At 41.1% G+C, this 15,632-nt stretch overlaps 1 protein-coding gene across 1 annotated transcript in view; it reads right to left on the bottom strand.

Moving 5' to 3' along the window:
• Positions 1-9,167, bottom strand: part of LOC139155624 (uridine-cytidine kinase-like 1) — a 74,588-nt gene extending 65,421 nt beyond the window's left edge. Inside the window, exon 1 of the mRNA XM_070730828.1 lies at positions 9,068-9,167. Coding sequence (XP_070586929.1) covers positions 9,068-9,147 — 80 coding nt within the window. The 5' untranslated portion in view covers positions 9,148-9,167. The remainder of the gene's footprint in view (positions 1-9,067) is intronic.
• Positions 9,168-15,632: the final 6,465 nt, after the last annotated feature.

Genomic DNA, 15,632 nt, shown 5'->3' with positions numbered 1-15,632 from the left:
TGTACAGTATTTTGTTTAGGATTCACCTTTGCTTTCTAATCAGTGGAAATATTAAACTGCCCCCTAGTGGCAGCCCCTGATACTGTATACAGTGGTACCTCGAGATACGAGTTTAATTCGTTCCTGACCTGGGCTCTTAAGTCGAGCAGCTCTTATCTCGAACGACTTTTCCCCATAGGAATTAATGTAAATAATTTTAATTGGTTCCAGCCCTCAAAAAACTCACAAAGTTAGTCTAAATTATGCAGAAAGACAGGTTTTTAATGAAGAAATGTACATGTACATATAAATGAATAATGAAGTTTCTTTCACTTAACTTGTAAACTTTCTTAAACTTTTAAATTTACATATGTTCAACTTCTCTGCCACCCAATCCTGTAGGACAGAGGTCCCCAACCCTTTTTGCACCAGGGACCGGCTTTAAGCGATCAAGAGAGGAATGGGATAAATGAATGGACGGAGGGTGGGAAGGAAGGAAGGAAAGAGGGAAGGGACAGGAACAGAGGAAGGAAGCAAGGAAACTTATGAAAGGGGAGAGTAAGAGAGGAATGAGTGAAGGGAGGGAGGGAAGAAGGTGGGAAGGAGAAAGAAAAGAAGAAATAGAGGAAGGGAAGGTAAAAGAGAGAAAGAAAAAGAGCTAACTTCCGTGTTCAGCTTCAGGAGACAGCTGCGAAGCCGCGCGCGTGTTTTAAAAGGTTGCAGCCAGCCTGGGGGGCTCGGGGGGGTGCTGGCAAGCCCCCCAGGCTGGCTGCAAGCACCCCCCGAGCCCCCCAGGCCGGCTGCAACCTTTTAAAACATGCGCGCCGCTTCGCAGCTGTCTCCTGAAGCCGAACGCGGAAGTTAGCGTTCGGCTTCAGGAGACAGCTCCTTGGTGCTTGTATCTCGAATTTGGGCTTGTAAGTAGAACAAAAATATCTCTCCCCTCCCAGCTCTTATCTCGAGTTGCTCTTAAGTAGAGCAGCTCTTATGTCGGGGTTCCACTGTACTGTAATAGCAGAAAAGGAAGTGGTCTAATATACAGGAAGTCCTCAACTTACAACAGTTCATTTAGCGACTGCATGAAATTACAATGGGTACTGGGGAAAAAAGGTGACTTATGACCCTTTTTCACACTTAACCAACCACTGCACCACCCCTGTCATCACAATTCAGATGCTCGGCAATTGACTTATATTTATGATGGTCGACCTGTCCTGGGGTCATGGGTTCCCTTTTATGATGAGCAGGGAAGCCGGATTCTACTTAATAACCGTATTGCTAATTTAGGGACCACCATGGTGAGAAATGAGGCAAAATTCACTAAAGAAAAGAACTATTGGGCTCAACTGCGGTCGTAAGTTGAGGACTTCCTTCTTTCCTTCCTACCTACCTACCTACCTACCCCTTCTAATTTTCCTTCCTTCCTTCCTTCTTTCCTCTAAGCATTCGCTTAACAACTATGGCAAGAAAAGTTGTAAAATGGACCAAAATGCGCTTGCTTAACAACATTAATTTTGAGCTCAGTTATGGTCACAAATAGAGGACTAGCTATCATCAAGAGGTAGCCAAGGTGGAAAAAAAGTATTTCCCATTGGAAATTTATACAGCATGGAACGAAATGTAACATGTCAGGGGGAAAATATGACATTTATCTATTCCCAGAACTGCGAACTCGTCTGTTCTACTTACTCTGTTCCCCCCCCCCCCCACTGTAATTGTGGGAAAGAAATGCACTCTGTTCCATTATGAGATGGCAGGCCACGGCTTGCATTAAGCTAATGCGATGCCATAAGTCAAGTGCATGATAGGGAGAGGTGTAAACTGAAGTTTCAAAACCATATTTTGCAGAATCTGGAAATTCCATAAAAACATGGCAAGGGCAAAAGGCAAAAGAATAACAGTAAAGAGATACGATAGATAGATAGACAGACAGACAGACAGACAGACAGACAGACAGACAGACAGACAGACAGACAGACAGACAGACAGACAGACAATTAGGTAGGTAGGTAGGTAGGTAAGTAGATAGATAGATAGATAGATAGATAGATAGACAGACAGACAGACAGACAGACAATTAGGTAGGTAGGTAGGTAGGTAGGTAGGTAAGTAGATAGATAGATAGATAGATAGATAGATAGATAGATAGAGATAGATAGATGATAAATAGAGATACAGATAGATAGATAGATAGATAGATAGATAGATAGATAGATAGATGATAAATAGAGATAGATAGATAGACAGACAGACAGACAGACAGACAGACAGACAATTAGGTAGGTAGGTAGGTAGGTAGATAATAGATAGATAGATAGATGGGTGGGTAGGTAGGTAGGTAGGTAGACAGACAGACAGGTAATTAGGTAGGTAGGTAGATAGATAATAGATAGATAGATAAGTAGATAGAGAAAGAGGGAGAGAGAGAGAGAGATGATAAATAGAGATAGACAGATAGATACATATATAGATAGGTAGGTAGGTAGGTAGTTCTTGACTTATGACCACAACTGAACGCAAAATGTCATGTCTAAGGCAAGACTAGAACTCACTGTCTTCTGGTGAGTAGCCATAATAATAATAATAATAATTATAATAATAATAATAATAATAATAATAATTATTATTATTATTATTTATTAGATTTGTATGCTGCCCCTCTCCGTAGACTCGGGGCGGCTCACAACAATAATAAAAACAATATACACTGTAAAAAATGTAATAATGAAAAGAAAGCATCTAAAAACCCATCATTTAAAAAACCATACAACACAAGCATACCATACATAAAACTCTGTAAGCCTGGGGGAGGTGTCTCAATTCTTCCACACCTGGCGATAAAGGTGGGTCTTAAGCAATTTACAAAAGACAAGGAGGGTGTGGGCAATTCTGATCTCTGGGGGGAGTTGATTCCAGAGGGCCGGGGCCGCCACAGAGAAGGCATTAGAATTCACTGCTTCATGGTGATTGGCTCCAAGTTACTCAGTTGTCTTTCGTGCCTAAAGCTGGACTAGAACTCACTGTCTCTTGCTTTCCAGTCTGGTACCTAACCCCTAAAGCAGTGTTTCTCAATTATTTTCTGTAGTAATATCCCTCCAACCCACCCCCAGGAAAAAGTAAACATTTCGCGCACCCCCAATTCTTCGCCAGGACGATTGTTTGCAATATTTGGCACGTTTCCACTGAAAAAACTTGTCATGTTTGGGGTGTAATGTGTTTAAGTGGCACTTTAATTTATTTGTTTCATGCTGTCCCATTGCCAACATTACTAAACACAGTAAACATACCAGTCTTTCCTTGTCGCTTTCAGGAGACTTACGTTTGCCTCATTATCTCCGTCTCTCTCCTCCTTTCTTTTCATCCCTGTGAAATATTTTCCCATGGTGTCTCTTAAGGGTTTGTTATCTGCACTTCATATCTCCTGCTCTGTGCTGTGTGCTATTGTTCGGTGCAAAAAAAACCTTCCTCCCTGTGGCAAAAAAAGCACATACCTTGGGGTCATGCCCCTCCTCCCGGCATTGCTCCGTGCCCCCCACGCAGGGGGGTCAACCCCACTATTTGAGAAGCACTGCCCTAAAGCAAACTGGCTCCAAATTAGTAACTCAAATGGACAATGGACAACGCTCAATCCCTTAAATAAATAACCAATAAGAACAACAGAGTTGGAAGGGACCTTGGAGGTCTTCTAGTCCAACGCCCTGCTTAGTCAGGAAACCCTACACTACTTCAGACAGATGGTTATCCAACTTGGCGCGACCTAGGGAAAGAGCCTTCTCTGTGGGGGCCCCGGCCCTCTGGTATCTACTCCCTCCAGAGATTCGTGTTGCCCCCACACTTCTCGCCTTCCGTAAGAGTCTAAAGACTCATCTATGCCGCCAGGCTTGGGGTCATTATATTCTACCCCCCGGCCAATGAATGTATAATGGGTATATTGAATGGATATGTGTGGATGTTAATAGTTCTTTTAAACTTTTAAAAATGCAATTCTTAATTAATTTTAACTAATCTCAATGTGTACTGTGTTTTTTATATGCTGTAAGCCACCCTAAGTCTTTGAAGAGGGGTGACATATAAATTTAATAAATAATAATAATAATAATAATAATAATAATAATAATAATCTTCTTAAAAACTTCCAGTGTTAGAGCATTCACAGCTTCTGGAGGCAAGCTGTCCCACGGATTAATTGTTCTAACTGTCAGAAAATTCAAGAGCCAGGGTGGCGCAGCAGGTAGAGTGCTGTACTGCAGGCCACTGAAGCTGACTGTAGATCTGCAGGTCAGCAGTTCAAATCTCATCACTGGCTCAAGGTTGACTCAGCCTTCCATCCTTCCAAGGTGGGTCAAATGAGGACCCGGATTATGGGGGCAATAGGCTGGCTCTGTTAAAAAGTGCTATTGCTAACATGTTGTAAGCCGCCTTGAGTCTAAGGAGAAGGGCGGCAAAAAAATTGAATGAATGAATGAATAAATAAATAAATAAATAAATTTCTCCTTAGTTCTAAGTTGCTTCTCTCTTTTCATTTTGCCTTTGCATGTCGTGCAAATACTGCTTGGTGGGTTGATGGATCTCTGCATTGTGAAAACTCCCCAAAAAATATGAATGAATTGAGTGAGTGAGTCATATAAACATCTGGAGCAGGTGAGCCGCCATCCATGCTTCTGTTGTGGTTGGAGGGAAGTGTTTGACTCAACACCACAACTTCACACCTCTTTTTCTCCTTTCCCCAAACGAACAGAATAAATATTACAAGTAGTCCTCAACTTATGACCCCAAGAGAGCCCAAAATTTATATTGCAAAACAAAGCCGTTTTAACTGAGTTGTGCCTCATTTCATGACTTCTGTTGGTCAACATAGAAACCTAGAAGGTTGACAGCCCCAAAAGACCTCCTGGTCCACCTATGTTTGTTTATGTTTGTTTATGTTTATTTAGATTTGTATGCCGCCCCTCTCCGCAGACTCGGGGTGGCTCACAACAAAGTGAAAAACAATTTACAACAAATGTAAATTTCTACTAAAAACATTTTAAAAACCCCATTTTCTAAACACACATACATACACACATACCATTTATAAATTGTATATGCCCGGGGGAGATGTCTCAGTTCCCCCATGCCTGACGACACAGGTGGGTCTTAAGGAGCTTACGAAAGGCAAGGAGAGTAGGGGCAGTTCTAATCTCCAGGTCTGCCCTTATACTGTTTCCTGTATTTTATCTTAGGATGGATGGATGTTTATCCCAGGCATGTTTAAATTCAGTAACTGTCGATTTACCAACCATGCCTGCTGCAAGTTTGTTCCAAGCATCTACTACTCTTTCAGTCAAATAATATTTTCTCATGTTGCTTTTGATGTTTCCCTCAACTAACCTCAGATTGTGTCCCCTTGTTCTTGTATTCACTTTCCTATTGAAAACACTTCCCTCCTGGACCTTATTTAACCCTTTAACATATTTAAATGTTTCGATCATGTCCCCCCTTTTCCTTCTGTCCTACAGATTGAGTTCTGGAAGTCTTTATATCGGACTTCTTTTTATTGTATTTCTATCTTTTTATATTGTTGCAAGCTGCCCCCAGTCCTTTGGGATTGGGTGGCATAGAAGTCGAATAAAACAAACAAATGAACAAACAAATAAATAAATATAATTAGATGGATAGATAGAAAGATAGATAGATAGATAAGATAGATGGATGGACGGACGGACGGATGGATGAATAAAACAAACAAACAAACAAACATACAAACAAAGATAGATAGATAGATAGATAGATAGATAGATAGATAGATAGATAGATAGATAGATAGATAGATCTGGTCGTGTCAATTTTTTCAACACCACTGTCATTTCAAAAAGTCATTAACACATGTTAGTTGTAAATTGAGGACTACCTTTCAATGAACCTAATAAAGAAATCTAATGAATTGATTGATTGAATGAATGAATGAATGAATGAATGAATGAGGACGCAACAGGAATAATCCCACAAACAAGAATTCCGCACCAGCTCCCACCCTCTTCTGGGACTTTTGTACCCAAAACGCCTGGATTGCGAGACACACCCACAACCGCCCCAGAGACAACATGCCAAACTCTATCACGCCCATGTGTAAACACATTATACCCCAAGCATGATTAACTATCTTAATTCTCTATTGTCTCACGGCAATTTGCTGTTAAAGAAAAGCCAGGCCAGGCTGCACCAGGGGCCAAATCACAATTTCATTGTCTCCTTCTGCGTCGGTGTGGCTTCCAGGTGGTGAGGGATTAGAAAGGAGAGGAGGAACAAGAAAAGTCCAGAATAGAACAACAACCAAAAAAACCCCAGAGTTGGAGGGGCCCTTGGAGGTCTTCTAGTCCAGTGTTTTTCAACCAGTGTGCCGCGGCACACCAGTGTGCCGTGAGACATGGTCAGGTGTGCCGTGAAGCTCAGAGAGAGAAAGAAAACGAGAGAGAAAGAAAGAAAGAGAGTGAGAAAGAAAGAGCAAGAGGGAGAGAAAGCAAGCAAGCAAGAGAGAGAGAGGAAGAAAACAAGAGAGAGAGAAAGAAAGAGCAACAGGGAGAGAAAGCAAGTAAGCAAGATAGAGAGAAAGAAAGAAAGGGAACGAGAGAGAGAAAAAGAAAGAAAGAAAGCAAGAGAGAGAGAAAGAGAACAAGAGAGAAAGCAAGAGAAAGCAAGAGAGAGCAAGAGAGAGAGAGAGCAAGAAAGAAAGAAAGAAAGAAAGAGAGAGAGAGAAAGAGAGGGTGGGAGGGAAGGTGGGAGAGAGAAAGACATAGAGGAGGAAGGGAGGGAGAAAGAGAGCAAAAAAGAGGAAAGAAGGAAGAGAGAAAGAAAGAGGGATGGAGAGAGAGAGGAAAAAAAGAGGAAAGGAGAGAGAGAATTTTTTTGTCCAAACTTTTTTTAGCCCCCCCCCCCCCCCCCCTCAATGTGCCCCATGGTTTTGTAAATGTAAAAAATGTGCCGCGGCTCAAAAAAGGTTGAAAATCACTGTTCTAGTCCAACACCCCTGCCCAAGCAGGAAACCCTATACAGTGGTACCTCTACCTAAGAACTTTTCTAGATAAGAACCAGGTGTTCAAGATTTTTTTGCCTCTTCTCAAGAACCATTTTCTACTTAAGAACCTGAGCCTCCGAAACTATAATCGGTAAAGGCAGGAAGAAGCCTCCGTGGGACCTCTCTAGGAATCTCCTGGGAGGAAACAGGGCCGGAAAAGGCAGGGAGAAGCCTCCGTGGGGCCTCTCTAGGAATCTCCTGGGAGGAAACAGGGACGGAAAAGTTGGGGAGAAGCCTCCGTGAGGCCTCTCTAGGAATCTCCTGGGAGGAAACAGGGCCGGAAAAGGCAGGGAGAAACCTCCGTGGGGCCTCTCTAGGAATCTCCTGGGAGGAAACAGAGCCAGAAAAGGCGGGGAGAAGCCTACAAACTTTTCTACTTAAGAACCTGGTCACGGAATGAATTAAGTTCGTAAGTCGGGGTAACACTGTAGTACCATTTTTGACAAAAGGTATTCATCCTCAGGTGACCCTGAGGACACAGATAAACCTCCAGGAAGCCTCAAGGACCCTCTAAAATGATGCAAATGACCAACGCCTGCAAAGAGTATTAAGCTGCATTGGCTGCCGATTGGTTTCTGGACATCATTCAAAGTGGTGGCCCCGGCTATTTGGAACCGACTCCCCCCAGAGATTCGCACTTTTTTTGAAAAGTAACATAGCTGGAGTAGCAGCAAATAATAATAACAACAACAACAACAACAACAACAGAGTTGGAAGGGATCTTGGAGGTCTTCTAGTCAAACCCCTTGCTTAGGCAGGAAACCCTACACTGCTTCAGACAGAATTTAATAAATTGAATAAAGATGGTTTTTAAATAAATATTTAATCAAGATTATTTAATAAAGTTTATTTTTTTTAAATGAAAGAAATCTAAGCTCAATTCTATTCTAAAACGGCCTACATACACTGCTCAAAAAATTAAAAGGAACACTTAAACAACAGAATATAACTCCAAGTAAATCAAACTTCTGTGAAATCAAACTGTCCACTTAGGAAGCAACAGTGATTGACAATTCAATTTCATTTTGTTATCAGCACGTCCAACTTTGTACAGAGCAAAGTATTCAATGAGAAAATGGCATAGATTCAGAGCCAGAATGTGTTATTTGAGTGTTCCCTTTATTTTTTTGAGCAGTGTATGTATGTATGTATGTATGTATGTATGTATGTATGTATGTATGTATGTATGTATGTGTGATAGGATGAATGGGGGTGATTGATTTATAAATCAATTATTATTATTATTATTTTATTATTATTTATTAGATTTGTATGCCGCCCCTCTCTGAGGATTCGGAGCGGCTCACAACAAAAGAGAAACAGTACAAATCCAATATTTAAAAACAGTTTAAAAACCCTTAACATGAAAACAATCATACATCTCATGCAGACTGTACTGTACATAAAGTGGAAACAGCCGAGGGGAATCAATTCCCCCATGCCTGACGACAGAGGTGGGTTTTGAGGAGTTTGCAAAAGGCGAGGAGGGTGGGGGCAGTCCCAATCTCCGGGGGGAGTTGGTTCCAGAGGGTTGGGGCCGCCACAGAGAAGGCTCTTCCCCTAGGTCCTGCCAGACGACAGGTTGCTGGGATTACTCGCATTCATCCTATCATTCTTCATCTTCCATCCCAACAACACCCCCTTGCCTCGCTTTCATTTTGCGGCTAGAGGGGGAAGTAGAGCCTCCCCCTCTAGGCGCAGTCTACCTTGCAACCTTGCCTCCACCCATTGTCAAAGGAATTTTTGGATTTCTTTTTTTCAAAGAAGAACGTAGCCGGAGTAGCAGCCAATAATAATAATAATAATAATAATAATAATAATAATAATAATAATAATAATAATAATAATAATAATAATAATAAGTTGCAATTGCAAAGCAAGAGGCGTCCCGGGAGCTCCGCGCCGCGCCCGTCCCGGAGTAAAGGGAGAGGATCTCGCACCCAGATCCCCCGAAGTGGAAGCCCCCGGGAGCTCCCCTCCCGACCCCCCGCTCCCCCCCGGCCCCGGCCTTCCAACCCCGGCGGGGCCTCTGACCTGCTGTTCCCTCGGTCGCTTCTGCCCGCCCCGTCCGTCACTGCTTGCTCTGCGGCGGCGGCGGCAAGAGCTGCAGCCATCGTCGCTCCGATCAGCTGTTGGGAGAGCCAGGCTGAGCGAGGGAGGGGCGGAGCCGCGTTCCGTCGCGGGGCTTTCTGGGATTCGTAGTTCGCATGTGGTGGGAAGAAGCCTTTCTAGCCGAGGGCCTGGACTACGCGGCCCAGGAAGCTCGGCGGCCGCGTGGCCTGACGGGAGTCGTAGTCTTGCGGTCCCTGCTTGGGAAAAGGCGAGGAGAGGAAAGGAAAGCGAAAGGAGGGCGGGGCCGTTTGCCGCTTAACGACCGTGTCTCGTTTTGGCGGGATTTGGGACGTCAAAAAAGCAAATACCACAGAGTCCTCTAGCAGCTTTGTTTAGTGACCGCTCAAGACTCCAGGCAGCTTCCCTTGGCGTTTATGACAGTCTTAAAAACACTTTCCCCCTGCAATATCCCTTTTGACAGAGTTAATAAGAGTTGGAAGGGACCTTGTAGGTCATCTAGTCCAACCCCTCTTATTTCATAAAATAGTATTTTATTATTTTATTTTAATTAATTAATTCAATTTTTATGCCACCCAATTCCCTCGCGACTCTAGGCGGCTTACATCCAAATTTTTTAAAAAACATACAGTATAGTAAAAAAAGCAATTTAGAAATGATTTAAAACCGACAGTAATGAAAAACCATAGATACCATTTATGAGCGGTTCTTGATGGCTAGCAAGACAACAGCCCGGAGCCTGCTAGAAAAGACAGATTTAAAAAAAAAATAGTTTAAACATCTTATAACATTTAGTATATATATATTATTTTTTTCAGTCATAATTCATCTTATTTATAATGTAGTTATGTATTATACAATAGTTATTGGATTAATCACTTTAAAAGATATGTAAGGCCCGAGTCTTCGGAGAGGGGCAGTATTATTATTATTATTATTATTATTATTATTATTATTGTTATTATTATTATTAATTAGATTTGTATGCCACCCCTCTCCGGAGACTCGGAGCATACAAATCTAAATTATTATTATTATTATTATTATTATTATTATTATTATTATTATTATTATTATTACTACTACTATTATCATCATCATCATCATTATTATTATTATTAAATTAATATGTGCAATTAATCGGTAGTGCTTAAAGTATAGGTTATTTTATTGTAATGTTTTAATATTGGATGGAGAAAAGGTATATGAGAGGTCTAAGGATATACAGTACAGTATAAGATATAGATTCTTGACAAATGCATCTTTTCTTTTATGTACACTTTTTTTTATGTACACTGCTCCCCAAAATTCTATTCTATTCTTTTAGGTGTTTCCTTCCAGTGAAAATGGAAATTCTGCAAATTTGCAAAGTTTTGGCTTCCTTGCTTTCATGCCTAGGCAGGATAAGAACTCACCCTTTCCTGGTGACTGGCCCATAGTCACCTAGCTGGTTTTCAGGAATAGAATTCAGCGTCTCCTGTTATTTGCGCAAAGTATCTCAGCTGGCTTTCATGCCTAAAGTGGGACCACAACTTCAGTGGCAGGAGGTGCTAAATAAACCTAAAGAAGTTCCTTCATTTTCTTCTTCCTCCTCCTCCTCCTCCTCCTCCTCCTCCTCCTCCTCCTCTTCTTCTCCTCCTTTTCCTCCTCCTCCTTCTCCTCTTATCCTTCTCCTCCTCTACCTCCTCCTCTACCTCTTCTCTTCCTTTTCTTCTCCTCCTCCTCCTCTTCCTTTTCTTCTCCTTCTCCTCCTCCTCCTCTTCTTCTCCTCTTCTCCTTTTCCTCCTCCTCCTCCTCTATCTCTTCTTTTCCTCCTCTACTTCCCCCTCTTCCTCTTCCTCTCCTCCTCCTCCTCCTCTTCTCTTCCTCCTCCTCCTCTTCTCCTTTTCCTCCTCCTCCTTCTCCTCTTATCCTTCTCCTCCTCTACCTCCTCCTCTACCTCTTCTCTTCCTTTTCTTCTCCTCCTCCTCCTCTTCCTTTTCTTCTCCTCCTCCTCCTCCTCCTCCTCTTCTTCTCCTCTTCTCCTTTTCCTTCTCCTCCTCCTCTATCTCTTCTTTTCCTCCTCCTCCTCCTCTACTTCCCCCTCTTCTCCTCCTCCCCTTCCCCCTCCTCCTCCTCCTCCTCCTCCCCTTCCCCTTCTCTTTCTCCTTCCCCTTTTTCTTCCTCTTTTAAAAAGAAAACTAGAGACTGTAATCCCTCTCCCTGTAGGCTCCCTGTATCCATACAGACTGTCATGATTCAAAGCGGAGCTAATGAAGCCCGAGAATCAAAACTCCTAGAAAAGCAAAGCAAAAAGAGATTTCCCAATCTTGACTGCAGGAAATTAGAAAGTGCCCCCCCCTCCTCTACCCTGTTGCCAGTTTCCAAGCCGGCACCCCTGGTTGGCACCAACCGGCATCGTGAAATGAACAGATGGTAAATTCCCGTCCCGGTGAACCACAAGTGTTTCACGCCAGCTGCAAGAGCCGAAGAAGACTGCCCACTTGTTGGCACTTGTCTTCCTGGCACGCCGGGGCAGCTGTCCGAGGAGAGCCATTAATAGCATCATGGTCAATAGAGCCTTTTTAAAGACAGCTGTCCCCCAAATTAAGGGGTCGGGAGTTGCTGGGTCAATTTAAAACATAAGGGGATCTTTCCTTTGCATTTTTTTCACCCAAGAGGGTCTGGTGATCTTTTTCAGGGGTCTCTTGGTCCTTATTTATTCATTCATTCATTCATTCATTCATTCATTCATTCATTCATTCATTCATTCATTCATTCATTCCATTTTTATGCCGCCCTTCTCCTTAGACTCAGGGCGGCTTGCAACATGTTAGCAATAGCACTTTTTTAACAGAGCTAGGCTATGGCCCCCACAATTTGGGTCCTCATTTGACCCACCTCGGGAGGATGGAAGGCTGAGTCAACCTTGAGCCGGTGATGAGATTTGAACCGCTGACCTTCAGATCTACAAGTCAGCTTCAGTGGCCTGCAGTACAGCACTCTACCTGCTGCGCCACCCCGGCTCTTCAGCCTTGAAAGATGGCGTTTAAGGGGTGACTTGATCGAAGTGTATAAAATCCTGCATGGGATAGAAAAGGTGGATGGAGAAAAATTATTTTCTCTATCACACAATACTAGGATAATGGGGCCCTCCTTAAAGCTCACAGGTAAGAAAGTGAGGACAAATCAAGGGAAATATTTCTTCACCCTGAGGGTCATTGCTTTATGGAATTCACTTCCAGAAGAGGTTGTGACAGCTGTCAGCCTGGACAGCTTCAAGGCAGGATTAGACAGATTCAAGGATGCCAAGTGTATCATAGGTGGTTATCGAAACAGATGTCCCAGTGCTGCTTCTACATTGGTTGAGGCAGGCAGGATTCCCTTGGGTCCCAAGGGAAACAGAGGGTTTTGCCTTCTCTTTCTGCTCAAGATCCCCATGGACAATTGGTGGGCCACTGGGTATGTTTTTCCTATTGCAGTAAATGAGGTTGAATGTGTATAATTTTAGAAGAGCTGTGCGCACGTATGTATGCATACAGTTTATTTGGTAGATAATGTATATTTTTGTGTGACTGTGTGTATGTATGTATGTACAGTAATTCCTTGCTACTTCACGGTTCATTTTTTGTGGATTCGCTACTTCATGGGTTTTCTTTTTTCTTTTTAAATATTTTTATTAATTTTCTTTAAACACACAAGACAGACAACATTTAACATTTAAAGGAGCTACCATTGCTCCACTTATCTTAGAGGTTTAGCTAGTACAAAATAAAAGTCTAACTATAGTCAGATCAATACAGAGATACGATTTTTAATATTATGTTATAATTTGCGTAATGCAAATAAATTCTCCTATCTATAAAATATCATTTTGATGATATAATTAAACTAATTAAAATCAATTAATTAAACAAATAATAAAAAAAGCTTTTAATGTTATTAATATTAAAAAAATACTCTATCATTATACTATTTTTAATCTATTACTTTATATCTATTATAACAATATTTTTTAATAATTAAAATCACTTATTTAGTTTAAAAAAAAGAAAAAAACCTTATCCTTTTGATTTCTTAATACTCTACCATATATATACAGTATTCAATTTCATAAATTCAAATGATTATAAATTCTTATATAATTTTTAAAACTATTTTTTAAAATTCCACCATTTGTACACTTTATCCCATATTTTATAAAATATGGGATAAAGTGTACAAATGGATCATTCCATGATTTTTTAAAATACTTCTTTATCCTTTGGTATTTCCTTTTCTTTCCATTTCTGCGCAAATATAATCCTTGCCGCAACTAAAATGTGAATTATTAAATAATATATTTATTTCTTATATTTCATATTTGAGATACCAAGTAGGAAGAATTCTGGGGTCTTTCTAATCTTCTCATTCGTTATTTCCTTTAACCATTTCTCTACTTTATTCCAATAATTCTTGGCTTCAAGGCAAGTCCACCATGTATGAAAATATGTACCAATTTCTTTTTTACATTTCCAGCAGCTGGGAGAAACGTTAGGAAACATTTTAGAAATTCTATATGGTGGGAGATGCCATCTATAAAACATCTTGATTTGATTTTCTTCATGGGTTTTCAAAGGGGGCTTAAATCCATTAAAAAATTTAAATCCATTAAAAATTCATAAAATTCTTCTACAGTACTACTGTACTCTATTAAAGAAACTGGTAGGATATCACATGTAGTTCCAGTTGAGAAACATTATAGAATGACTGTTTAATGCAAAGTGTGGGTTTTAAAAGTCCAAATACTCGTTAAATACATAAAAAACTATTTTTCCTCTACTTCACGGAAATTTGTTTTTCACGGGTGGTCTTGGAACGCATCCCCCGTGAAAAACGAGGGATTACTGTACACATATGGCATATATACATAGAAGTAAATAGTATACTGTATTTTGGATGTTCCGTAATAGTAAATGGATAGGGAAATTGTATATCCCCCTTAACATGGGGGACGTCAAGTTGGCCACCTTCAAGCCAGTCACATGACCTTTAAGCCATCCCCCCGGTCACATGATCACCAAGCCACTCCCATCTGGTCACATGGCCATCAAGGCACACCCACAAATAAGCCATGCCCACAGTGTGGTGGTAAAACTTTTTGCAGCCCTTCACTGGGTTCCCACATCCACAAGTTCATCACATGGACCACTCCGGTTCTCTCAGCATCCATGATCCTCCCCTGTACTTCCGGCTGGTGCTAAACAAAGGATGACCTTGAATCTGGTGGAAGGAATTTATCTATTTATTTATTATTTATTTATTAATTAGATTTCTCATACTCTCATTGATTAGTTTCCATCCATTGTTTCTTGTCCTGCCTTCCGGTGCTTTGGAAAATAAATTGATTTCCTCTTGTTTGTGACAGCCTCTCAAATACTGGAACTCTGCTATCATGTCACCCCTAGCTCTTTTCATTAAACCAGACAGACCCAGTTCCTGCAACCGTTGTTCAGTCTGCATTGGTTGCCGATCAGTTTCCGGTCACAATTCAAAGTGTTGGTTATGACCTATAAAGCCCTTCATGGCATCGGGCCAGAATATCTCTGAGACCGCCTTCTGCCGCACGAATCCCAGCGGCCGGTTAGGTCCCACAGACTTGGCCTTCTCTGGGTCCCGTCGACGAAACAATGTCGTCTGGCAGGACCCAGGGGAAGAGTCTTCTCTGTGGTGGCTCCGACCCTCTGGAATCAACTCCCCCAGAGATTAGGACTGCCCCCACCCTCCTTGCCTTTCGTAAACTCCTTAAAACCCACCTTTGTCGTTAGGCTTGGGAGAACTGAGACATTCCCCCCTTGCCTATGTAATTTTGTGCATGATATGACTGTGTGTATGTATTTTATCTATTGGGGGTTTTTTTTAGACTTTGTAATGTAAAACTATTATTTTAGATTTTAATTATTGGATTTGTTACCGTGTATTGTTGTGAGCCGCCCCGAGTCTCCGTAGAGGGGCGGCATACAAATCTAATAAATAATAATAATAATAATAATAATAATAATAATAATAATAATAATAATGTTTTAGCCTCCAGGTCTTTAATCCTCTTAATCGATCTTCTTTGCACTTTTTCCAAAGTCTTAATAACTTTTTTTTAATGTGTGACCAAAACTGAATTAAGTATTCCAGGTGTGACCTTACTGAGGCTTTTTAAAGCAGTAGTAATACTTCACCTGAATTTTTTTTTTAATTTGATAAGTTATGATTAAAGAGACAGTAGCTCATCTGATTTCTACTTAAGGGGCTAAAGTGCTTTGAACATACCAAGAACCAGATTAAAAAAACAACAACTCCAAAGTTACTTTTCAGTCGCTGTTTTTCCAGAAAAGACACTCAGGCCAAAATACAAAAAAGTCAATAAACATTTATTTGATACAGCTGTGGGTTTTCATTTTTTAATACATACAGTACATAGATTTGTCCCATCAAGGGTTTCAGTGATGCTGATATTAATATTTATTTATTACAGTACTCTAGCGGATATCCCACCCCCCAAAGATTACCAAAAAAG

Source organism: Erythrolamprus reginae, unplaced genomic scaffold (assembly GCF_031021105.1).
Source record: "Erythrolamprus reginae isolate rEryReg1 unplaced genomic scaffold, rEryReg1.hap1 H_34, whole genome shotgun sequence".
In the NCBI taxonomy this organism is placed as follows: Eukaryota; Metazoa; Chordata; class Lepidosauria; order Squamata; family Dipsadidae; genus Erythrolamprus; species Erythrolamprus reginae.
The sequence above is the reverse complement of the archived record's forward strand: the minus strand, read 5'-3'. Positions and strand labels throughout refer to the sequence as shown.